Below are 26,060 nucleotides of genomic sequence, written 5' to 3'. Positions count from 1 at the left end.
GGTTCAGTCCCTGGTCAGGAAGATCCCCTGGAGAAGGGAATGGCAACCCACTCCAGTATTCTTGCCTGGGAAATCCCATGGACGGAGGTGCCTGCTGGGCTACAGTCCATAGGGTCGCAAAGAGTTGGACACACCTTAGCAGCCAAGGCAAAGTAAAATGTTGAAAAAAATTCTGTTTGAGCTGTGCTTAGTCTGAGATGCCCAACAGACCAACAAGTTGCTTCAAGGGGGTGACTCAGAGGAAAAATCAGGGCTAGAGATGGACATGAGAGTTATCTACATACTGATGCAGTGAAAGCTACAGGACTAGAATAGATTTCCTAAGAGATTAATTAATAAATACAGATGATTATGGTCTCACTAACCTTTAGGAATGTTGCGAACTTTCCTTTGTAAAGAAGAATAAATCTCTTTTTTAAGAGGGAGGCCTTAGTCTATCAGCAACATAATTTCAGGAGATCATTTTCTCTCACCCTTTTTTCTTGACTGCTAAGGGAAGGAATGATGCTAAAGCTGAAACTCCAGTACTTTGGCCACCTCATGTGAAAAATTGACTCATTGGAAAAGACTCTGATGCTGGGAGGGATTGGGGGCAGGAGGAGAAGGGGATGGCAGAGGATGAGATGGCTGGATGGCATCACCGACTCGATGGACATGAGTGTGAGTGAACTCTGGGAACTGGTGATGGACAGGGAGGCCTGGCGTGCTGCAATTCATGGGGTCGCAAAGAGTCGGACACGACTGAGCGACTGAACTGAACTGAACTGAAGGGAAGGGAAAAGTCCTATGTTGGGACAAGGGGTAGGATGTGATCATAGAATCTATTTTTCCCCTGGATATTTTTAATGGTGAAATAAATTATTGTTTGTTAAATAATTTGCATCCATTAAAATTCTACTTTTCCAAAAAAATTAATTACATGGAAAAATGCTAACTAACATAATATTCAGTGAAAACCCATCTCACTTATAAAATATATATATGTAGAAAAAAGACTGAAAGGAAACCAATATATTAACTGGGATTAACTGTGAGTGATGGATATGTGTGGAAGATTCATTATTTTTTCCATTCACCCATCTTTCCTTTTTTTTTTCTCCCTTAAATATTTAAATTCCTGCTATTAATGTACATCACACCGATTTTAGAACAATATCTATGCATCATGTGGTGAAAATTTTGATGTGAGGGAGTGATGAACTGGGCTAGGGTTAGCTAGGATAGAATTAGATTTCAAAGCACTGAAAAGAATTTTAGGTGTCAAGGCACTCATACAGGTATTCCAGAGGCGATACTTTGCATGCTGATTAAACAGTCATGACCTATTTAGTTTGATTTATAATGAAATGAAAACCTCTGATATGTTAATGAAAGATTTTGCATATTTTAGTTTGTGGTAGGATTCATATTGGAATGAAACCAGATAACTAGGAATAACTACACAGCAGATTAAAATTATCTCCCTTTTAGAAAGATAACCATACAGTATTAGGTCAAGACATCATCTGTGTCCCAGGGCTTGCTGTTGCTGTTGTTTTTGTCATAGTTTTTTGGGTGCCTTGATTGCAGAGACTCTAAGAACACACACAAAAAGTCCCCCTACCCTCTTCTTTTTTCTTCTCTGAAGCTCTATAATGTTTCTAGGCTTTAAGGAGGCACAGGGGAGGTGGGTGGCCTTGGGGTGAAGAGGTGGGGAGACCATTGGAGGAGAAATTGAATCTCTTCTGGAGATAGAAGGAAAAGTAATTTGAAAACCTGATGTCATGGTGGGCTATTCAAACTGATGTGCTTCATTTTAGTGAGTGTTTGGCCTTTGCTAACCCGTGAAATTGCCCCAACAATAAACCCCTCTGAGTTGTATTAGACCAAATGGTAGTCTACAAAGGGGAGAAGGTCATGGAATGGAATTTCAACTATTCCATCTTTTTGGAAGCTTAATAAATTCACCCTATATACAGAGGAGTAAAACTCTAACATTCAGCTTTTAAAAAAAATGCATAGTGCTTGAAAATTTAAGCTTGGTATACGATTTATTTACTCTTTGATTTTGTGCTTCTAAGACTTCCAGCCTATTGTGGTCAGTAAAGATTATTATATCTTATTTATGAGGAATTGTTGTGGCACCATTAGGTTCAGAAGTGCCAGTGAAGATTAAAGACCTAATTTTAAAAGCCCATCTCTCTCATGGTTGTTCATTCTTACTGGCCTCATCATACAAGGCAGAACATAGGTTCTACTTTTCGAGATTCAAGTGGTAAATCTGTGATTTGGTGTTGTGTTTGGGGAACCTTTGGAAGAGAAGAAGTCTAAAAAGTTTTTGTGTCTGTGGTGAAGTGCTGCATATGCAATTGTTAAAGTAATGCTCTCTTTTAAATTCCATAATAGAAAATAGATTTGGGCTATAAAGATATTTTATCTTCTTGTAAAAAGACTGTTGAATTACAATTTTTTTTTCTACCTGCATGTAGAAAAATGCTTTAGGTCAGAACACTTTAGAGGATGACATGCTTTCTCCTTTTGATTATTAACACTGATTTTCAAATCTCTAGGACATGAAGAGAGGAAGAGCCCTCTGTCAGTACGCTGGCCAAAGAGCTCACCTGTTTCAATGGTTAAAGGTTACCCAGTCCTTAAAATGTAAAGATACACACACAGATACAATGGAGTATTATTCAACCTTGAGAAAAGGAAATCCTGTTGTTTGCAATAATATGGGTGGACCTTGAGAGCACTATGCTAAGTGGAGTCAGAGAAGGATAGAATCTGCATAGTATCACTTATATGTGGAATCTAAAAAAAAAGTCAGACTCTTGGAAACAGAGAATGCAAGAGTGGTTTCTGGAGGTGGTGGGTATGGGTGAAATAGGGAGAGGTTTCTAAGAGTACAAACTATCACTTATAAGTTGAATAAGGTTTGAGGAGCTAATGTAAAATATAATGACCATAGTTGAAAACACTATTGTATAAATGAAATTTGCTAAGAGAGTAGAACTTAACGTTCTCCTCAATATATACATGTGCATGCATGCTTAGTTGCTTAGACTTGTCCTACTCTTTGTGACCCCCATGGACTGTAGCCCGCCAGGCGTCTCTGTCTATGGCGTTTTCTAGGCAAGAATACTAGTGTGGATTGCCATTTCCTTCTCCAGAGGATCTTCCCGACCCAGGGACGGCGGAACCTGCATCTCTTGCGTCTCCTGCATTGCAGGCAGATTCTTTACCTTCTGAACTACCAAGGCAGCCCATATTCCCCCAAAGCGGGTGTTTGCTGGAGTTGCTTCAGAGCATGCAAGGACAAATTTCCCTCACTCATTTTAAGGTCACCACGGCTCTTCTCTGAAGGGGAAAGTTCACGCTGCAAAGTCCTGACTTTGCACCTTGTGCCTGAAGTCGGGGAATCCAGCTGGACTCTGTTTCCTCCCTTTGGCCTCAGGGGGCTCTTGCTCTGGTTGATTTCAGCCGCTGGGGATACAGAGATGATGAACAAGATGTGGTCCCCACCCTCAGGAAGTTCAGATAAGTCACAGAGAGGGATTCAAAAACCCTAATTGCAGCACAAAGGAACAATGTTTGGAAAGAGCTATGCGGAGGGGATTATGGGAACCCTGAGGAGAGGCACGCAACACCGACGTCTTAGAGCAAATACTCTCGAGTTTTCTGCCCCCCAGTGCATAACTGACAGCAACCTGAGGATATCTTAACATTTTGACTTTTATTTAAGGAAGAGGTATTAGTCTCCTGCTCTGTCAATTATGAAACTCAGCAATGGTGTAATTCACATTTAGCTTAAAATAAGAGATGCTAGTAATCTAAAATGTTAAATACTGCTTCCTTTTAAATTAGAAGGTTGTCAGGTCAATCAGAAGGTTAGCATTTAAGTTGTTTTTCATCATTTGAATATTATTGAACATATTTTTATGCAGTAGAGTTGAAAAACAGTTTTAAGTGTTAGTAGTATAAACTATTGGAGAAGGCAATGGCACCCCACTCCAGTACTCTTGCCTGGCAAATCCCATGGACGGAGGAGCCTGGTAGGCTGCAGTCCATGGGGTCGCTAGGAGTCGGACACAACTGAGCGACTTCAATTTCACTTTTTACTTTCATGCGTTGGAGAAGGAAATGGCAACCCACTCCAGTATTCTTGCCTGGAGAATCCGAGGGACAGGGGAGCCTGGTGGGCTGCCGTCTCTGGGGTCGCAGAGTCAGATACGACTGAAGCGACTTAGCAGCAGCAGCAGCAGCAGCAGTATAAACTATGTAGGCTTCCCAGGTGGCGTAGTGGTAAAGAATCCAATCCACCTGCCAGTGCAGGAGACACAAGAGACGTGGGTTTGATCCCTGGGTCAGGAAGATCCCCTGGAGAAGGAAATGGCAATCCATTCCAGTATTCTTGCCTGGAGAAACCTATGGACAGAGGAACCTGGCAGGCTGCAGTCCTTGGGGTTGCCAGAGAGTTGGGCGCGACTGAGCACAGCACAAACTATGTACAGAATTTCATGGCACAGTGAAGGGAGGAAAATGCAACTATGCTGACTTCCTTGGGGGTTATCAGTGGCCTGACAGAAGGGCCCTTTTTCAAGATGCAGGCTCCTAGCATCTGGATGGGGGTGTATTCAGTTTTAAGATCAAGCACAATTAGGATGCAGCATAAGGACAGGCTCTGTGCAGTGCATAACTCCAGAGGGGCCCTTCACTTAGGCTGTAATGTGTAATATGTGTCTTTCCCTATTCCCTAGGAAATGTCTGTTTAGTAATGAATGTTTGGTTTGACTTTATCATCTAGATAATACATGATTTTTACACTTCCTAAGAACACAGGCATTGTACAAATAAATAACATATGGTGCTGGTAATATAGACTTCTTTCTACCTGCTAACAAAAAAGAATAATAGAATACCATATTACTAAAGTGATTTCAGTCCCAAGGAAACCAACAAGGGTGTTTTAAAGCATTGGCTTAAAGTCTGATAGTATATTTAGGGCTGGATGACTTGTGGGAGGTGGAAGGGGAGGAAGGATAAGGGAAGCTCCCACTTAATGGATTTCATAGGACATAGTCTTCTCAGAGACGCCATATGCATGAAAGTGTTCTAGGCTAAGCAGGGAGCATTGGGGAACTTACCTGGGAACAGCTCTGTAGAAGTCTAAGCAGTGCGGTATAGTGACTTGACTTACATATTCCCTCAGGTTAGGTGCTTTTGTTTTCTGGTTTATTAACGCTTAGAAATTTCCCAGGCCAGCGGACACACCGCTGCCTTTCCTGCCACCATGCTCAAAACCTGAAGCCAATCTTTTTGTCTTGTTTCATTTGTCACTAGCAACCTTTTGTCAAGTCTGTCCATTTTCTCTCTACAGTCCATCACACCGCTCTGTTCTTACTGCCTTGACTCCCAGTTCAGACCAACAGAGGAGCTTCCCCTTCGATCACTGATTCCTTCATCTAGTATTTATTCAGTTTCCCCTTTTTCCTGCTGCCAGATCCTAGGGACACAGAAATGAATGGCTTCCTTGTCCTCGGGGAGTCAGCCTTGTGGGGACATAGGTTTAGGAACAGATCATTGCAGTACTGTATTCCTAAAACTGTCTTGAAAAAAGTCACTGTATTAGCTTAAGATTATGCACCCTTCTTACTCCAACCTCTCTCCATATTACAAAATAAGTACTAGTTCAATTTTGCCTTTTTATAGTTCCTTTTACCCACATAAATAGGAAAAGCTTACATTTCTCTTTGAAACATGCATTCTCTAATCTGTGTTAGCTTTGATGGCTAGAGCTTTCATTGTCCTTTCATAGAGTTAATACATCTCTTTAAGAATAATTTTCTACTATTGAAGCAGTTCCATTATTTGTGATTAAAGATCTGCACATTCAGATCTAGGCTTACAAATGTGTATTTTTACTGAATTCAGATTGCATGGTCTGACTTTCCTGCTGATGAGCAGCCACCAATCCATCCTCCCCAAAGAACAGAAGCAATTGCTTCTGTGGATCATCTTCCTAAATCTGTTTTGGAAAGGGAACTTTCAAAAGTTCCCTGGTGGCTCAGATGGTAAAGAATCTGCCTGCAATGTGGGAGACCTGGGTTCGATCCCTAGGTTGGGAAGATCCCCTGGAGGAGGGCATGGCAACCCACTCCAGTATTCTTGCTGGAGAATCCCCATGGACATAGGAGCCTGGCAGGCTACAGCCCATGGGGTCCCAAAGAGTCGGCCACGACTGAGCGACTAAGCACACAGGAGAGAGAAAGACGATGGATGTATTATGGGTGGTCTTGATAATAAGCTGTTCTTATTTTTCTGTTTTATTTCTAGCTACAAGAAAACACATGAAACCCTGAGTCATGCCGGGCAGAAGGCAACTGCAGCTTTCAGCAACGTTGGGACGGCCATCAGCAAGAAGTTTGGAGACATGAGGTACTGTGGGAAAGAGCCATGTGGAAGAGGCTTGGCCTTTGGCTTTCAGAGACAAGGAGGGGCATTATCCATTGACTAGTCTTCCTAAGGCATTCTTTTCTTTAATTAGATTAAAATTTTATGTGGCTGATCGTATTGGTGACTGAGATACATTTTTATATTGGGACCTTTACCTAAAGGTCAGCTTAGTGGATCTGATCCCAGAGATGCCCTTTCTACTATTCAGTAAAAATAGAAGACAGAGGGTACCTTTAATCACCAGTAATAAGGAGAGATTCCAAAAGAATGCAGCACATACTGAATTTGAATCACTGTAACTCAAACTAAGTTAAAATATGCTTTCAGTGAATATGCTCTGATAAACTATTCTTGGCTACATTTTTGTACACATACAGCTAGTATATATATATTTTTCTATGCTAAATATATAGATATTTATTCTTTTATTCTAGAAAGGTACCATGGATATATGCACCTGGTAATATTCTTTCTTTACTTTGGCAATATATTGTGAATATTTAATAAGTGTTTATTACATCTTCATTTTCAGTGGATGTATTCTCTTCCAGTGCACAGCTGTTAAATGTAAAATTTACCAAATTTTAAAAATTTAAAAATTACCAAAATTTTTAAACCAGTTCCTTTGCACATTTTGGTTATTTTCAGTATTTGTTATATAAAATTAGGGTGAATATCAAGATTTGAAACTGAGAACAATGTAATATTGACCATTTTTATTTTTTATATTATATTCTAGAAAGTTATCTTACATACAGTTGCTGCTCTCATATTTTTTTGCTTATTTAAATACCTATCATAGTTTATTTTGAATTTGGCTGATATGCTTAGGAGATTTTTCTTTATAAATCAATGTCATTTTTGTCTCTAAAAATCAAGTTCAATTTTTAAAAACTTCTCAAGTACATTTTATATTTCTTCTTTTTTAAAACTATGTGCATATTATTTTACTGGATTCTTAAATTATTGCTTTCTGTATTACTCTGCAGCTTTGATGCCTAGAGGCAAATATTTGTATCTTTGTGTTTAAGTTATTTTTTGACTTCAAAAATTACTGGATTGTGCCCAACATTCATGCATCATCTTAAGAACTTGGCATTCATGAGGCTAGAATTAAGTAAGTACATATGCATGAATCTGAGTACATTGCTTTATCTTCATTTTTGCTAATAAAGCAATAACAAAAAGCAATTAAAATTCTTCAGAGGCAGCGTGTGATGAACTGGTAAGCATTTTGGATTATTAATTAACCCTAGCTTTATTAGAATAAAATTTGCAGTCATTTCAATGGCAGGAAAGCATTTATCTAAACTAATTAAATAATTCCTTAAAACAGGAAAGACCTTATCACCAGTTATATCCAAGAAAATATGTTTTGTCATGTTTATAAAATTTGTTTTCCACATACTTAGTTGAAACAATGATCATAGTGGCATAATACTGCCAACAGGAACAGTGTTTCTCCAACTGGAGGAGACTTTACAGACAGCTCTGAAGCTTGTTACATGCATATTCCTAGATTCCACCTCTCTCTTTTGAGATTGCACCTAAGTAGGTCTTGGATGGCATCTAGGAATCTGTTTGAAATAAGCTTCCAGGTGATCTGACTTCAACTGGTTAGGTGTTGAGGAACCAAGTGTAACTTAGCTTACCTGTACCTGGGTATTCTCAGTTATAAATGTAGATAAGAGTAACGTCCTCAGGTTATTATGCAAGTAGCAGAAGACAGCATGCTATGTATTAAACATTCAATAAATGCTAGTTTTTACTTTACTAAGGAACTATCTCAGTTACAAGGTGGCCCTCCAGGACAGAAATTAGGCAGAGTCCCTGAACAGGAGTGTGCTGTATTTCATGAGTTGTAAAGAATAAAGACTGTGTTTCACACATATACATGTTGACACACTCATGTTCCTGCATGAACTGGGCATAATATCAAGGTGTGTTGACTGCCTTTCCTCCTGTTTCAGTGTGGCTTTATTTTAGCATAATGGATAATCTGTTTCCCAGGAGTTCTAAACTTTTCGTTAATTACCGCTCTGTGCAGAGGACACAACACTTCCATTATAAACTGTGTCTAAAAATATTGGGAGATGTAGTCTTTATTACTAGAGATTCAAATATGATCCTGTAATAATATGTATACCTATATTTTCCAATCTATATTTTTCTCAAGCTAAATATCTAACATCTATATATAAATGAGGATAAGTCCCTGTGAAAACAAGTTTTACAAAGGATTATTAATTTTGATTATACTAGAACAAGTAATATATGTAAAAATCATATTTGAAAATTACTTAAGTTTAATACAATAATGATTCTTAAATGAGAACAATTAGTGGGTTTTCAATTTGGGGTTCAAATTAACTTGTCAATTTATAAAATGATAGTGGGGAAATTTAAAAATTTTATCACAGGCATTTTACTTTGAACCCCTTTGCAGTTTGAAAGTATTAATATCATATTATTTTATATTTTGTTGGTTACATCATAATATCCCTTTGTGAATTCTGGGAACACATTTCTGAATTTGTTTAAAAATTGCTAGAAAAATTTAGATATCTTAGGAGAAAAACAGGACCTCTCAATTTTTGTTTAAAGTCATTACAAGTTAATACTCAAAGGTTTCCAAAACTTAGAATTTGGACCTTTTAATAACTGAGTGAAAAGCACTATGTTAAGATTTAATTTAGACGTTTTATAAAAATAAATATTTCCTGAGCTAAGGTCCTCCTTTTATCCTGATGACCCCTAAATGAAGGCCCCTCAGCCCAGTCACGGAATTCTGCCTCCTTCTCCGTCTGCTAGATAACATGGCTAATAGCTACCTAACCAGATGGTTTTCTCTGAGGTTAACACGAAGTCACATTTATGAAAGGACTCTGTGGAGAAATGCAAGCTATTGGAATCATTTTTATAATAGTAATGTTGCCATCTTCTTGGCATTTCTGGGTGAATTCGCTCAAACAGCGTGTGATCTAGTGGAGGGGAAATCTTTGGACAAGGCTTGTAACTTTAACAGAGAATCCAGCTATAGCCATGAGAAAAACAGTGATAAGAGTCGGTAAAGCAATCGTGAAGACATTAAAGTCAGTGCACTCAAAAAGAGTAAGGAATGGGGTCCCGTATCTTTTCCCTGGGGCTTTTGAAAAGGGACAGCGGGCAGTGTGGTCCTTCCTCTGCATCCTGATGTGCTAACCTTGCTCCTCCTTTCTCTCCTGTGCTGCTATGGCTGTAGGTCTCATTCCATCGGGTAAGCGCTGCCCCAACTGGCTCCCTTCCTCGAAGCTCCCTTCCTCCCCAGAGCACCATGGTGGGCATGCCTGGGCCCCAAAGCTCTTTTCCTGAAAGTGTTCACTACCAGGGAGTTACAGAGTATAGGGCACCTAATGTGTTTGCATCTATTTCAGCACTTGTTTATATCATTTCTGAATCATTTATTAATGCATCGCTTTCGCTTGCTGAGTCATCCTCAGGGATCTCTTTCTGCATCATGCCTGTGTACATGGCAGAGGTCCTTAGAAGAAACGGAAAGTGGAAATTGTGCACTGCAGATGTATATGAAACCGGCAGAAAGTAAAGTCGAGAAACAGAACAATTTCCTCTAGATTGTCATGTTTTTCTGAACTTCTTATAACTGTAATTTAAGCAGATGGTTCACCTTCAGCTTTCTGTACCCTCTGAAGTTGAAGTGGAAAAGCCCAAATGTTAACACGTGTGCAATTGTCAGTCCCAGGTCTCTGAATTAAGCCTCCTTTGGGGTGGAATCTTATTACATAAATTAAAAAAAATATATTTCCTAAGAAAACTACCTGTATTTAAGAGATAAATACTTGATAATGTTGATGAATTTCTTTCGGTAATTCTCTTTTTTAAATGTAATTTATGAAGAAGTATTTTGCCTATGATTTCTTTTTTTTTTTCTCTAATTTTATTTTATTTTTAAACTTTACATAATTGTATTAGTTTTGCCAAATATCAAAATGAATCCGCCACAGGTATACATGTGTTCCCCATCCCGAACCCTCCTCCCTCCTCCCTCCCCATACCATCCCTCTGGGCCGTCCCGGTGCACCAGCCCCAAGCATCCAGCATCATGCATCAAACCTGGACTGGCAACTCGTTTCCTACATGATATTTTACATGTTTCATTGCCATTCTCCCAAATCTTCCCACCCTCTCCCTCTCCCACAGAGTCCATAAGACTGTTCTATACATCAGTGTCTCTTTTGCTGTCTCGTACACCGGGTTATTGTTACCATCTTTCTAAATTCCATATATATGCGTTAGTATACTGTATTTATGTTTTTCCTTCTGGCTTACTTCACTCTGTATAATAGGCTCCAGTTTCATCCACCTCATTAGAACTGATTCAAATGTATTCTTTTTAATGGCTGAGTAATACTCCATTGTGTATATGTACCACCGCTTTCTTATCCATTCATCTGCTGATGGACATCTAGGTTGCTTCCATGTCTTGGCTATTATAAACAGTGCTGCGATGAACATTGGGGTACACGTGTCTCTTTCCCTTCTGGTTTCCTCAGTGTGTATGCCCAGCAGTGGGGTTGCTGGATCATAAGGCAGTTCTATTTCCAGTTTTTTAAGGAATCTCCACACTGTTCTCCATAGTGGCTGTACTAGTTTGCATTCCCACCAACAGTGTAAGAGGGTTCCCTTTTCTCCACACCCTCTCCAGCATTTATTATTTGTAGACTTTTGGATCGCAGCCATTCTGACTGGTGTGAAATGGTACCTCATTGTGGTTTTGATTTGCATTTCTCTGATAATGAGTGATGTTGAGCATCTTTTCATGTGTTTGTTAGCCATCTGTATGTCTTTTTTGGAGAAATGTCTATTTAGTTCTTTGGCCCATTTTTTGATTGGGTCGTTTATTTTTCTGGAGTTGAGCTGTAGGAGTTGCTTGTATATTTTTGAGATTAGTTGTTTGTCGGTTGCTTCATTTGCTATTATTTTCTCCCATTCTGAAGGCTGTCTTTTCACCTTGCTAATAGTTTCCTTTGATGTGCAGAAGCTTTTAAGGTTAATTAGGTCCCATTTGTTTATTTTTGCTTTTATTTCCGATATTCTGGGAGGTGGGTCATAGAGGATCCTGCTGTGATGTATGTCGGAGAGTGTTTATGGAGTGTCTGTAAATATCCGCTGCATTTCTTTGTCCTTTTCTTTCTGAGTTCTAGTAAAGTTACTAACCCTAACCTCAGTGGATATTGTTAGGGAAGGTGAGGGTGAGTTTGATCCCTTACCTGTTAAGCTTCTTGGGAGAGGAGCAGGTAGGAACTGTGCTGGAAAGTGGATGAAGGAATGCTTGCCTAGGAAAATGAACCCCATTTTGCTTCTTCCCTCCACACACCCTGATTTCTAAGCAGAACTCACATAGAAATAACAGTCAGTCAGAGGGACAATGAATCAATTGCTGTAGGATTAATAAGGTAAGACAGCTGATGCTCTTAGAAGTCTCAGAAAAGTTGATCCTCGTACCAGTTGTCCTAGGATGGAGGCGGAAACCCTAGCTCCCACGTTGGACTGTGTGAAATGTGTTTATTTGGCATGTTTCCTTGATTGATTCATGTTAACTCTGTGTAGTCCTCTGATGAGCTTCAAATGGAATGATGAGCTGTTAGCTGCCTGGTTCTACCTGCTGGGCACTGTCCCTTGTCCCTGACTGTCTTCCTGAAACAGGAGGAGGGAGCTGGACCAGGAGTCATGTCCTCAGAATCATGTACATGGACTGCTGGCCTGACCTGGGGGGAACCAGACACTCTCCTCAGATTTCCTGGCTTACCGAGAAAGTATAGGGTTGGCCAAAAATTTGTTTGGGATTTTCCATACGATCTTGCAGAAAACCCAAACGAACATTTTGGCCAACCCAATAAAATAATATGCAGCCACGGACCATCTGCTCTTCCTTAATTCCTTTGGAAATGATTGTGGCCCATCCTACCCAACAATAACAAATATCATCTTGGTGGGGAGGGTAGGGAATACTTCAGATAGTTGACATTGCTGTTTTAAAACTGTGAATGAGGAGTTTCTCATATACTTATATTGTACTATCTTCTTTTTTCTTTTTTTTGTTTCCCCTTTAATCTGCTTTTGCCCTGAAGCTACTCCATTCGCCATTCCATAAGTATGCCTGCAATGAGGTAATGTGTGTAAATTAGTTTACATAATCTCAATGCAGAATGTGTATGAAGTGTTACTTTTATTGTGGATTTTTTCCTTTTTTATATGAGGGGAAGTGCCATGACCTATTATATTCTCTTTTCTGATGGCCCTCAGGAAAAAAAGGCTATAGAAGAATTGTAGTTGTGAAGGGCTCAGGCTACTGATTGGACACGCTAGTTTAAATCCAGCAGTTCCTGATTTGTATGACCTGAGACAATTTACCGAATCTACTTCAATCTCCATTCTCTTGCCCATATACTAGGAGAAATGAGAATCTATCTACTTCAAATGGCTGTTGTGAGATGTATGGTCTGCATAAAGCACTCAGTACAGGGCCTGGAACATTCCAAGCACACCTATAAAAGGGGGAAATCACTTTATTGCCACAGCAGTAAATGAAAAAATAGGAGACAAAGAGGGCTACAGTTCTAGAAAGGATAACATTAGGATTTGTTAAAGGATATATTAAGGTGAAGAGTCTGTTGAACAATCAAAATGCCATTAAGCTTATTGGTCAGCTGAAAACTCCGGAGAAAGGTGTTCCTCTGGCTTCCAGTTGGTGTGACATACTGATATGATCAGATAAAATCAAAATGTTAGACTGGGAGTCAGAAGATGCAGGCTGTAGCCCAGTTCAGAGCAGGGGTAAACTTGGCAGCTTTGGGAAGATCATTTCGGTGATAGCGGTTTCATCATGCTTAAAAATAAAGGGCTAGAACCAGACTTTGGGCTCCTCCCACGGTGCTTCCAGGAACCCTTGGGCTGCCCTGGGGAGGGGCTCAGTGGAAAGACATCTGGCCCCTGGAGCTCTCTCTTACATCATGCAGAACTGTGTCTCTTCTTTCCTTCTTTATATTACATATTGTGGTGTGAATACATTCTAGAGGGAGCTCAGTTACTCTAAATAGTTCAAGCACTTTGAAGCCAAATTCTTTCTAAGGTTATTTGCAGTTTCTCCCTGTTCTCCAGCATGCACTCTAGGGTAATCAGATTAGAGGAATGTCTGTTTTATTATACCTGCTGATGTCTCTTCTACACTGGGCCTATGTTGTGACTTTGCAAGTTGGACCAGAGCATTTGATTTCCCTAATGTGGGGAAAAATAGACAGCATAGGTGGCTTAGTTTATATTTGAATGACTTGCTCCCCTAGCATAAGAACATTGACCAGTGCACCCTGCAGCCCTGAGCTTCCTTACTTGTTAAATTTTGTCTGAGTGCCCAAAGAAGGCTTGAAAAAAATTCGTATGGCTTTTCTCTGGGAGCCAGAAATAATCAAATAACTTATGGGTCAAATGCGTTCCTTATGAGCTTGCCTGAAATTAACTTTAAAAAAAAAAAAAAAAAAAAGACATTTTACTCAACTAACATCCACTATGAACCATCAGGATGAACTAAGTGTCTGCCCACTGTGGTCTTATACAACTGATGGATAACAGGTAGTCATGTGACCAGCTTGGCCAAATAAAATGTGTGTTGGAAGTAAGGTGCTAGTAAGTACACACTTCTGAATCACTCTCATGCAGTTTCACTAGCATTTCATCACGAGACAGGTACTGTGGAGGATCGCTCATAGGAATTTGACTCCTATTTGAGTCATATACAAGATGTGATTCTGTGCTTGGTCCCTCAGGGCTCAACATTGTTAATTCATGCAACCTGGATGCAAATGCATTTTTGACCATCCAGAGTATCAGCCTTGACAGACAAACTCTAACAAAGACAAATTCATTCAAAAACATATTCTGTATGTTAGCTTTCTCTTTATAGTATTAGAGCCATGCTATAGTGCACACCACACAATGAAGCCCACGTTTTATAACTATTCTCCCTTATAAAGTTTCTTTAGGTCATTTCTCTTATTTTATTTCTTCTGCACTCAAAAGAGACTAGAAAGTGGTTTATCAAATATAGTAACATTCAGTTGAATTATTTGACCTGAAAATGATGAGAGTCATTGTTGCTGAAAGCTGACATGAATACTAGATTTAAGTTTCATTTTTAATTCAGTTCCAGTTGCCTTACTTGGACTTAGTTGATATCATTGGACTTGGTTGATATCACTTTTAAGAGTAATGATGTCATTAACTCATAATTTCATGTAGACAAATACAGTATAGGAAACCAAAAAGCACCACATGAAAAATGTAATTCTCAGAAGTATAACATGGTATGTAGATTATTTAACACAATGACTGAGTTACAAATAAAATGTCAGTAGACTGCAAGTTTCTAATAGAACAAATAAGTATCTTCTTTGAAAGGAAATATAACACATGTGAATAGCACCATTTTGATTAAGCATTAGACAAGTAATAAGTATATTTCAACCTAAAATAAAGAAGGCATTGACTTTCAGAAACACTGCTCCCTGGACACTGACAAAATACTTAGTTTTAAAACTTAAAAACTTTAACGTTTGAAAACATATGAACCTTTTTTCCCCATAGCTATTTCTGTCTTGTCTCACAGTCACTAAAAATAAATGACTTTTAAAATTCCATGTGGGAAAACTTGAACATGACATTCTTCAGATAGACTTTCCAGTGGTTATAAAATAACTGGGTTTGGAAAAGGTGTATTGTGATAGAAATAATTAATTAGGAAATGAAAAATTAAGCTATCACTTCTTTGACTCACTGGAAATGATTTATGGTTCAACATGGAATTAAGCCAGTTGTGTCCTTGCCAAATGCTATATTATTTATTCTATAGCTGAGCATCTGACAATTCTACTTAGAAAAATCCCATGGTAGGTTATGGTTTCTGGATCTAACCTCGCAGAAGTGAAATGTCTTTTAAAACATGGTTGGTGTAGGTGGCCAACCAACAACTAGCTCTGGTGCAGAGGTGATGTTTGAAACCAGATAGCACAGTTGCTAACACAGCTAGGTCTTTGGAGCTGACCTCTCTTTTTTTGTTATTTTAGGAATTCTCCTACTTTCAAATCATTTGAGGAGAGGGTTGAGACAACTGTCACAAGCCTTAAGGTACAGATGAAGTAAATTTTGCGTCATGGGGTTCATGAATCAGGAAAGCTTAGTCGCTTGGTTCCAAAGGCGGGGCCACCAGCATTTGGTTCCAAGGCTGCTACCAAGAAGGCAGCCTTGCACTGAGTCACTTTTCTTCAGATATAAATCTGTAAATAAAACCAGTATTGAATATTGTTACTGTATATGTACAAAGTTGTTCATATAAACCATTCAGGAATGAATTGTGCATTCAAGGGAATTGGGCTTGGGTTGATCTCTTTGCTGGTTAGAACTCTTAATGCTATTACTCAAGAAGCAGATACGTGATAGATGAATGTGGATAGGACAAACTATATGTGAACTCTGAATTTAGAGTGTAAGGGAAATTTCAGTAACAGCTCAGAGCTCCTCTGATTTGGTGTATCAGTAGAAATAAACCATGGATCAGTAGAAATAAACTTGGCTCCATGGGTTATCCTGCCATCCACCACCCCTCAACTATTTAGATTTGTTTACTGCATTCACATATTGAGCACAGCACAGCATGAAGGCAAAATGAAGCTGAGTCACAAAATGTATTATTTTGTAATGGTGCATTTGTTCCCTGGATATATACTGAAAAGATGCCTGTTGTATAGTAGGTGCTAAAAAAATTGATTGAATTTCATGTTTGAGCATAGATAAATTAATGTACTGAAGATAAAAGAGCAAAAATAGAAGCAGTCTAATCTTAAATGTATAGAACATTTAAAACAGGAAAAATCATGGATACTACTAAGATTTTTTTAAAGGTATTACCTAAACATAATTACATCTTGATATTACTATTTTGTATACAATCCATTTCTGTATTTCCCTATTACTGGGAAAATTAAGAACATGTGTGACCTTTAATTAGCTCAAAAGCAGATATAGGCATGTGCTGATTACCCAGCTGCTTCTGAATCATGCAGCCCTCACACGTGCTGCCAGGTGAGAGTCTATGAGATTGTAAGTAATTCCTTCCTGGAGGTCCTACATGCTCTTATCAATTTTGAGCTGGAGGGTCCTTCCCTTTAGAGGAGGGTTTTTACATGGTCTTCTCTTTTCCAGGCCTGTGATTAGGTGTTTAAGGCGCAAGAATGAAATTATTACTCAGCATTTACCATGCTTTCATTGACTTCAGTTACGAGCAGTTTCTAGTTGCATAGTTCTACTGCTCTGCTTGTCAACGTTATCATTTACTGAGTGTTTAGGAACCAGGAGGAGCCATTATATTGCCCCTATTTGTAGAGAAAACTTTTGATAGGGAGGGACATGCAGTGTCACAGACATTTCTCTTGCTAAAATACCTAGTTTCAAAAGAGAAGATTAAAAAAACCCTAGGGGTTAATTTCTCAACATTTGATTCTCAGCCTTAGTCCAAGAAGGATGGATTCTGTTGTTAGCTAAATTCGGACATAGGAAAAGTTGTACATTTTTAGGTTTCCTTTAGAAGAAGGGGATATGAAGAAGCAAAAGAAGAAGAAAGAACAACCTATTTACTTTTGCTTTTAGGAAAATCTGGTAAGCTTACAGGACACATATGATTCAAGAGTTTGATCCACACTGTCAGCCTCTCACTTTTCTCACTTCATCTGAATGGAAGGTATAGAGTGTGCCTCCTCCCTCTGCTGCTAAGTCGCTTCAGTCGTGTCTGACTCTGTGTGACCCCACAGACGGCAGCCCACCAGGCTCCCCCGTCCCTGGGATTCTCCAGGCAAGAACCCCAGAGTGGGTTGCCATTTCCTTCTCCAGTGCATGAAAGTGAAAAGTGAAAATGAAGTCGCTCAGTCGTGTCCGACTCTTCACAACCCCACGGACTGCAGCCTACCAGGCTCCTCCGTCCATGGGATTTTCCAGGCAAGAGCACTGGAGTGGGGTGCCATCACCTTCTCCGCCCTCAGACATGTACAAAACCAACTCAGCCAACTGGATACTAGCCTGTGTCAAGACCACCTGAAAACAGGTCCTATATCTGCATGACTGCCCATAGATTTTACAAGACTCACATCCCACCCATCTCCTGGGTCATGGTCAATGCTTAGTTTCCCTTTTTCCTGCCCACACAGACAGTGGAGAATGGCTGATAATCATTCTTTGTGTCAAACCGTCAATTACAAATTCCTCATTCCTTTTGTTCTCCAGACTAAACAGCAGATGTTTAACCCTTCCTACATTGTTTGTTTTCTGTGCAGTTTACTGTGGTGTTCTGAATCTTCTCCAAAGCTTCTATAACTTTCAATTATGAATCCTGAGGCTGTTTCCTGCTGAAGGAATGACTCATGAATCAGTAAGGATGAGTGAAATAACCTGTAGGTCGATATGCTGTATTTGTACTGACACATAACTGCTTCAAGCCTGATTTTTCAAACACCACTTAGAGGGGATCATGTTCATATTTGAGTTCTATTGGAAATAATGTTCTGCTGTGAAGTGAGGTCTGTTCCTGCCATCTTCTCACACAATCTGTCACACCATCTGGCATTTGTACCCAATGGATCATTTGATGGATCATTCTTATTTTATACCCAATTGTGTAGTTAGTTTGATTTTCCAGAAATACTTGCCAATTCATCAAAATCATATAAAGGTGGTCCTTTCCACCTACATCCTTGTAATACACATCAGTGTACTACTTGAAATCTTGGCTGGTGTCACCTGTATGCTCAATAAGCACAATTTCTATTTCATCTAAAACAAGCAAACAGAAAGCAGACCTAGAATCAGCTCCTATGAAACCATATTTGGAACATTGTTCTACCATGTTCCAGTGAATCATGAGCAATGACATCCTTTCCAACTATTGTATTGTTCCATACCAAACAGAACATATTTTCAGTGCACCTACTTTTTGATAAGCACATTGTATAGCCTAAATTAAAACCTCAAAAAAGGTAAGACATATGGGAGTTGGACTGTGAAGAAGGCTGAGAGCTGAAGAATTGATGCTTTTGAACTGTGGTGTTGGAGAAGACTCTTGAGAGTCCCTTGGACTGCAAGGAGATCCAACCAGTCCATTTTGAAGGAGATCAGCCCTGGGATTTCTTTGGAAGGAATGATGCTAAAGCTGAAACTCCAGTACTTTGGCCACCTCATGCGAAGAGTTGACTTATTGGAAAAGACTCTGATGCCGGGAGGGATTGGGGGCAAGAGGAGAAGGGGACAACAGAGGATGAGATGGCTGGATGGCATCACTGACTCGGTGGATGTGAGTCTCAGTGAACTCTGGGAGTTGGTGATGGACAGGGAGGCCTGGCGTGCTGCGATTCATGGGGTCACAAAGAGTCGGACACGACTGAGCAACTGATCTGATTATACATATTGATTCTTTGTGTCCTTTCAACTAGACCTTTTATTATGAGAGACCAGGAAACCCAATTCAGTAATTCAAAGAAATTTTTTTTTTTTTGCTAAGAGCAGTTATAATTTTGGGGACATAGTGACAAATTCTTGGATGAAAAACCATTTGAAGGGAAGAGTTCAGGAGAAGCTTATTGTTCACATCTCTGCTTAAGCACATGTGTACGTGCTAAGTCCCTTCAGTTGTGTCCAACTCTTTGTGGCCCTGTGGACGTGTAGCCCACCAGCTTCTTCGGTCCATGGGATTCTCCAGGCAAGAATACTGGAGTAGGTTGCCATGCCATTCTCCAAGGGATCTTCCCAACCCAGGGTTTGAACCCAAGTCTCTCAAGTCTCCTGCATTGGCAGGGGAGTTCTTTACCACTAGCACCATCTGGGAAGCCCACATCCTTGGCTTTAGGCAGTACTTTAGTATTATAGTGTGTGGTCATTAAACTCACATGGTTAGGAAACCCCTTTAGTCCACTCCTTTCTTTGCTAAATTGCTTTATTTCAAAGTGGTTTCCTCCTTCTTTAATTTTCTCTTTTGATTTGAGAAGTGGAAAACTAGGAGAGAGGAATAAAACAAAGCCCAGAAGAATACATCAGTAGTTGGTATTCACCAGACTCAATACTCTGTGTGACTGAATGCGACTAAAGAGGAAGATGAAAACTATTAATAGAGTCAATTACATTGAATTAGACTTATCTCTCTCAGAAAATAAGCATAGTGAAAAATTAGGTAGTTAAAGCCAATCCCCTGCTTCTTCCCAGTGTTAAGATAACAGAGTAGAGGAGGAATCAATGCTCTGTGTCTGAGGTCTGCAAACTAAGATGGATGGACTGAATCCAGCTGGTCCCCTATTTTTGAGTGATCTGTATGCTAAGAAATGATTTTTACTTTTTTCTTAATGGTAATTATTCTTCAAAGGAAGAATAATATTTTGTAATTTGAAAATTAAATTACATGAAATTCACATTTCAGTGTCCATACATACAGCTTTTATGGAACTCAGCCATGCTTATTCACTTATATATTATCTTGGCTGATTTCTACCATGGCTGATTTGAGTATTTGTGACAGAGACTATGTGGTTCTCAAGTCTAAAATATTTATAATCTGTCACTTTCCAGAATGAGTTTTCCAATTCCAAGCAGAGTGGAAAAACTCAACTTAGTAACTGACTTTAAAGAGGCAGAGGGATTTTAGCGACAGTGGGAGAAAAGTATGTGTGTGATTTTCGAGAACTGAACTGCTTTCAAAACCTGGTTAAAGTTTTTAAAGGGCAGGCCAGGCAATCAGCAGGTACATTCCCCAATGTAGTCTATGTCCTTGTAAGTGATCATAATAAGTGACAGTGAGGTGTAGATAGAATTTTGGAAATAGCCACATTATCTATTCTGTACCTTTCTTTTCCTCAAAGTGTTTTTCCATATTGTTACTGGTTAAAGGAGGGCCAAGACTTGCATTAAGCCTTTGGGGCCATTAAATATTCTTTTGAAAGACCGGTTGCTAAGAAATTTTTCAAAGTACTTAACCATATTCCTTAATTATAAACTGATTTCTTCCTGACTATATTCTTAGCCAACAACAAGTATACAAAAAGAGTATCTGAAAGCATCATAACTTTGCATTTTAAGGTATATCCTCCTATTAAGACCGCTGCCTGGAAAGATGTGGGGTGACTAGTGCTTAAACCATGATTCATCTCCAGCTCTCAAAGTAGAGACATTTACCAGAACTTCAGATTGTCTTGTTAAGTCTCAAAATGAAAAGTTGGCGTCGCTTGAAGGAGTTCCTACATTTGTAAAATTGGGGGGATTTATCTAACATTCAATTCTGTTTAAATTGGTTCTCTGGGTGACTGAAGAGACGGTGCAAATCCACAGATCTGGACATGCCCCTGAAGGGACTGAGAATTTTAGATGTAGAAGGGACAAAGAGAATACTGATAAAGTTAGAGAGACAAAGAGAGTGTTGTACAAATTAAAGTTTCGAGTCCAGCCCCCAAACCCAAATATGATTGACACCCTAGCCCTCTGTGAAAGGAAACAACTTCTCTACATCCTTTGCATCCCCTTTGCATGCCCGCTCAAGAAAACAAGTATTTCTGAACTTCAGAGTAATCCATCTTATTTTTTTAAATTATGAAAATGACGAACTAACTACACGTGTGCCTCTCTGCCTGTTTCAGACGAAAGTAGGTGGTGCGAACCACGGCGGCGGCAGCTTTGAGGAGGTGCTGAGCTCCACGGCGCACGCCAGCGCGCAGAGCTCGGCCGGGGGCCCACGACTGGCCGAGGGGGAGGAGCTGCAGTGCTAAGGCCCCGCCCTGCCCGCGTGCCTCCGGAAGGAAGACCACAGTCCTTCGGGGAAGACACAGGCCTTGACCTTGTTCTTCAAATGGCTTCTCCTCAAAGTTTAATTAAATGATTTACATTTGAATTCGTGTCTTTGCGGGACGACGCAACCATTTTAGAGTTCCTAGATTGTCATCTTTTAAAATGTCGACTTCAGCAGGTACATAGTTGGTCATGACCCTTGTTTTTGTGTAATTCAACATGTTTTCCAAACCTGTAGCTGTTAATTATTTGCTTTGATTTTTGCTTGGACTCCTATAGGAAGTGCATGTCTTTGAAGTCTAAGTGCCCCCTTTCAGTTCTGTCTGCTGGAGTGCTCTCTTTCTGACTGGCTCCAGCAGGGAATGAGATGACACTGCAAATATCCTCAAATCGCTTGTGAGCTCCCTCACCTACTTCAATTAATTCCTTATGCTTATTTGAATTAATTAAAATAATTGATTTTAATGATAACTTTGAATCCTTAATTTCTTTACATTTCAGGGCTGTTGATGACCTTGATAGGTGGTAGTGTAATTCTGCAGATGCTGTTTTAAAATCAACTTCTACTGCTAATCTGGAGAATATAAGAGGATACATAAGTAATTATAACCTCTGCTACTTTAGGATGCTAAAACAATCTCCAATTCTGAAATTCTCTCAAATCTACCTAGAATAGTATTTAACTCAGGTAACTACTTAGTTAAGTAGGCAAGAAACAGATGCAAAAGGATTTGCTAGAAAATGGTAGAAGCAGAGTTCTGCCACTCTTTCCAGTTTGCAAACTGCTCACATTAAAAAAAAAATCATCTTAGTATGATCAGATTTCTGCAGTAATGTTTACCTTCCACATCACAAACTTTTCTTCTCAATAGGAACATATGTTGGTTGTTAGGTAGCAGGTAGCATTTATTATTAGTAGTGTGTGTTGGGGCGTGGGGGTGTATAATTTCCTCAGTTCTGTCTCATTGCAGCAAAAATTTGAAATGGTGGACCAGTGTCGCAGCTCTTTACAGCTCAGTTTTATTGAGCAAGCAAAGAAGAGTACACCCGTGAGGCAGGAGGGTGGGCCAACCCAAAAGGAGAGGCCTCAATCTGTCTTGGCGTCCTCCTTTTTATTCATTCATCTCCTCCTCCCCTTGAGCCTGCCCTATGCCAATTGGGGTAGGCAAGAAGGGGGCATGTTTGTTTCACCTGAAGCTCTCACTCCAGTCTGCGGATTTTCTTCTGTTCAGTTTTTGCAGGCTTTTCTCTTTGTCTTTTAGCCACTGCCATTTTGGACTCATTTTTTCTATTCTAATTACCTGACAGTAGCAGGTAATATAGCTACATTTTAAAAATGTACACTCTAGAATGTAGAATAGACTTACCAACTGAAAAAAAAAACCCAAATTTAAATATAGTAATAATATATATAACATATGTTATTTATAAATAATATATAATCCATATAATATGCATAACATAGTATGTTCATTGTTCATTTTTAACTTCATTAGATAGAAGTGGGTATTTGTGACACACTGAAATAAAGCTAACTTTAAAAAATTCTATTCACATTAATGGAGCAGGACAATCCATATACCTAACTGAAAATCAAACTGGTTCAAGGACACAGAATCTCCAAGGCCTGGACTCTCGGGAGCAACAGGTGTGGGGATGTAAACTCGAACCAGAGTAGATGAATGTGGACAAAGGACCTCTGCCAGTCGAAGTGTTGGCATTCTCCCTAACTTAGCCTTCCAGCCTGCTGGCTGAAGCCAAACCCTGTCTAGCTGGCTTGTGACTTGTGTTGCTTGCCCACTGCTGTGGCGTGCCCTTGGGCTGTCTGTCCACTCTACAGTGGCCTGGTCACCTCTTATAAACTCACTGCCACCTTCTTTTGGCCACATTCCGCACACTGCATTGTATTAGAAAATGCAGTTACATTGCTATAAATAAATGTCTTCATTCACCAACCCATTTCTACACACAATAGTCTCAGCCTTACAATCTGAAAACACAGCATGAAAACCGGGCAGAAAAATGATCAAGAAAATTAGTGTTAATGCTCAAAGCTAAAATAAACTATATCTTAGCTGTTCATTTTAAATCATTCTTCAAAAATTCTATTTTGATATTTTATAAAAACTATATTCATATCACCTCTATTACTTGTTAAGTTTTTAAAAATTATTCCCTCTGAGCAAGGAATGGTATGATGCCCATGGTGTCTTTTTTCATTCTGCCATGAGATGTGTGATGAATAACCCACATCACTTCAGTTCAGTTCAGTTCAGTCGCTCAGTCGTGTCTGACTCTTTGCGACCCCATGAATCACAGCACGCCAGGCCTCCCTGTCCATCACCAACTCCCAGAGTTCACTCAAACTCATGTCCATCGAGTCGGTGATGCCATCCAGCCATTTCATCCTCTGTCGTCCCTTCGTCCTCCTGCCCTCAATCTTTCCCAGCATCAGGGTCTTTTCCAATGAGTCAACTCTTCGCATGAGGTGGCCAAAGTATTGGAGTTTCAGGTGCAGCATCAGTCCTTCCAATGAACATGCAGGACTGATCTCCTTTATTATGGACTGGTTGGATCTCCTTGCAGTCCCGACTCTCAAGAGTCTTCTCCAATACCACAGTTCAAAAGCATCAATTCTTCGGGGCTCAGCTTTCTTCACAGTCCACCTCTCACATCCATACATGACCACTGGAAAAACCATAGTCTCGACTAGATGGACCTTTGTTGGCAAAGTAATATCTCTGCTTTTCAGTATACTATCTAGGTTGGTCATAACTTTCCTTCCAAGGAGTAAGCGCCTTTTAATTTCATGGCTGCAATCACCATCTGCAGTGATTTTGGAGCCCCCCAAAATAAAGTCTGACACTAAGCCATGCTGTGTGGGGCCACCAAAGACGGATGGGTCATGGTGGAGAGGTATGACAGAATGTGGTCCATTGGAGAAGGGAATGGCAAACCACTTCAGTATTCTTGCCTTGAGAACCCCATGAACAGTATGAAAAGGCAAAATGATAGGATACTGAAAGGGGTACTCCCCGGGTCGGTAGGTGCCCAATATGCTACTGGAGATCAGTGGAGAAATAACTCCAGAAAGAATGAAGGGATGGAGCCAAAGCAAAAACAATACCTAGTTGTGGATGTGTCTGGTGATAGAAGCAAGGTCTGATGCTATAAAGGGCAATATTACATAGGAACCTGGAATGTCAGGTCCATGAAACAAGGCAAATTGGAAGTGGTCGAAACAGGAGATGGCAAGAGTAAACGTCAACATTCTAGGAATCAGCGAACTAAAATGGACTGGAATGGGTGAATTTAACTCAGATGACCATTATATCTACTACTGCGGGCAGGAATCCCTTAGAAGAAATGGAGTAGCCATCATGGTCAACAAAAGAGTCCGAAATGTACTACTTGGATGCAATCTCGAAAACGACAGAATGATCTCTGTTCGTTTCCAAGGCAAACCATTCAATATCACATCACTTAAGTAGAATAATTAAAACAGTCGTTGGTTGGTAGGTCTCATTTTCTCACTGCCTAATGACTCTGGAGCTCCCTGTGTCCCTGACTTTGATGGGCAAGTGTATCCCAATTTGACCAGCTGCTGAGTTGCCCTATTTTGTTCAGCTGGGCTCAGCTCACTTGCAGTATTTTCAAGTGTTCCACAGTACTGAACAGTATTTGCACACAATGGACATATTTGGCTAACAAATCAAAACAGCTTCAGGCTAGATCAGCACCAAGTATCTGAAATGATATTACAATATGTATGATACCAAAATTACATCTCAATAATCAAAAATTCCAGTGTGAATTGTGATTACAAAATATCTTTTGAAGCCATTCTGTAATTTAACCTTTTATCACTTATTAAATTGTTGTTTGATGGAGAATATTCATAAATTCACACTACACCTTTATCTCGAGTATGACTATTGATAGTCATGTCAGCAAAACAATCTGCATTTCCCCTAAATTACACATTTCTTATAGATCTGGTCATGAACCATGGAAAACAGAACAGCTGTGTGCTTTACTGTGAACACTCCTGATAAGCCACGCCACTCACAGTGGTCAACGTGATGAGAACACTGGGGATCTAAGTGACTGTTGTGCCTCTGTACATTGTTCCAAAATTATGTCAGCCTGAAAGTTGTTGAACTTCACTGTATATTAGTGCATAAGGTCGTGAACGTTAACCCCAACCCTCTCCTCTCACTTTTTATCAGGTTGGAGTGTGGATGGGTGCAATAAAACAATGTAACCGGGAAGGGTTAATGTTGAATTCATGTTGCTTGCTGCTGCTAAGTCGCTTCAGTTGTGTCCGACCCTGTGTGACCCCATGGACTGCAGCCTACCCGGCTTCTCCGTCCATGGGATTCTCCAGGCAAGAACACTGGAGTGGGTTGCCATTTCCTTCATGTTGCTTATGTGACTTTAACCCTCATTTTGCCACTTTTGGGGCTTCCCTGGTGGCTCTGATGGTAAAGAATCTGCCTGCAATGTGGGAGACCTGGGTTCGATCCCTGGGTCAGGGAAGATACCTGGAGAAAGGCATGGCAACGCACTCCAATATTCTTGCCTGGAGAATTCCATGGACAGAGGGGCCTGGGAGGTGACAATCCAGGGCTGCAATGAGTTGGACATGACTGAGCGACTAACACTTTGCCACCTTGTTATTATAGGTGTACATAATTGCCTGCCTTGGGGAGATAACCTGAGCCCACCTACCTGTGAAGGACAGTAAGGAAGTGAAACTAATATAT

General features: G+C 39.9%; 1 protein-coding gene across 7 annotated transcripts in view; it reads left to right on the top strand.

Moving 5' to 3' along the window:
• The window catches only part of TPD52L1 (TPD52 like 1), a 93,182-nt gene extending 71,417 nt beyond the window's left edge, over window positions 1-21,765 (top strand). For 4 of the 7 annotated variants that reach the window (NM_001076033.1, XM_010808393.2, XM_024996740.2 and 1 more), the window contains 5 exons: window positions 6,313-6,414; window positions 9,674-9,688; window positions 12,561-12,599; window positions 15,549-15,609; window positions 21,147-21,765. In NM_001076033.1, the coding sequence (NP_001069501.1) occupies window positions 6,313-6,414; window positions 9,674-9,688; window positions 12,561-12,599; window positions 15,549-15,609; window positions 21,147-21,275 (346 nt within the window). In that variant the 3' untranslated portion in view covers window positions 21,276-21,765. The remainder of the gene's footprint in view (window positions 1-6,312; window positions 6,415-9,673; window positions 9,689-12,560; window positions 12,600-15,548; window positions 15,610-21,146) is intronic. The other 3 variants (XM_005210714.5, XM_005210715.5, XM_005210717.5) reach the window with 3 other exon arrangements.
• The last annotated feature ends 4,295 nt before the right edge of the window (window positions 21,766-26,060 follow it).

Source organism: Bos taurus, chromosome 9 (assembly GCF_002263795.3).
Source record: "Bos taurus isolate L1 Dominette 01449 registration number 42190680 breed Hereford chromosome 9, ARS-UCD2.0, whole genome shotgun sequence".
NCBI classification, from domain to species: domain Eukaryota; kingdom Metazoa; phylum Chordata; class Mammalia; order Artiodactyla; family Bovidae; genus Bos; species Bos taurus.
This window is presented reverse-complemented; position numbering and strand designations above follow the sequence as displayed.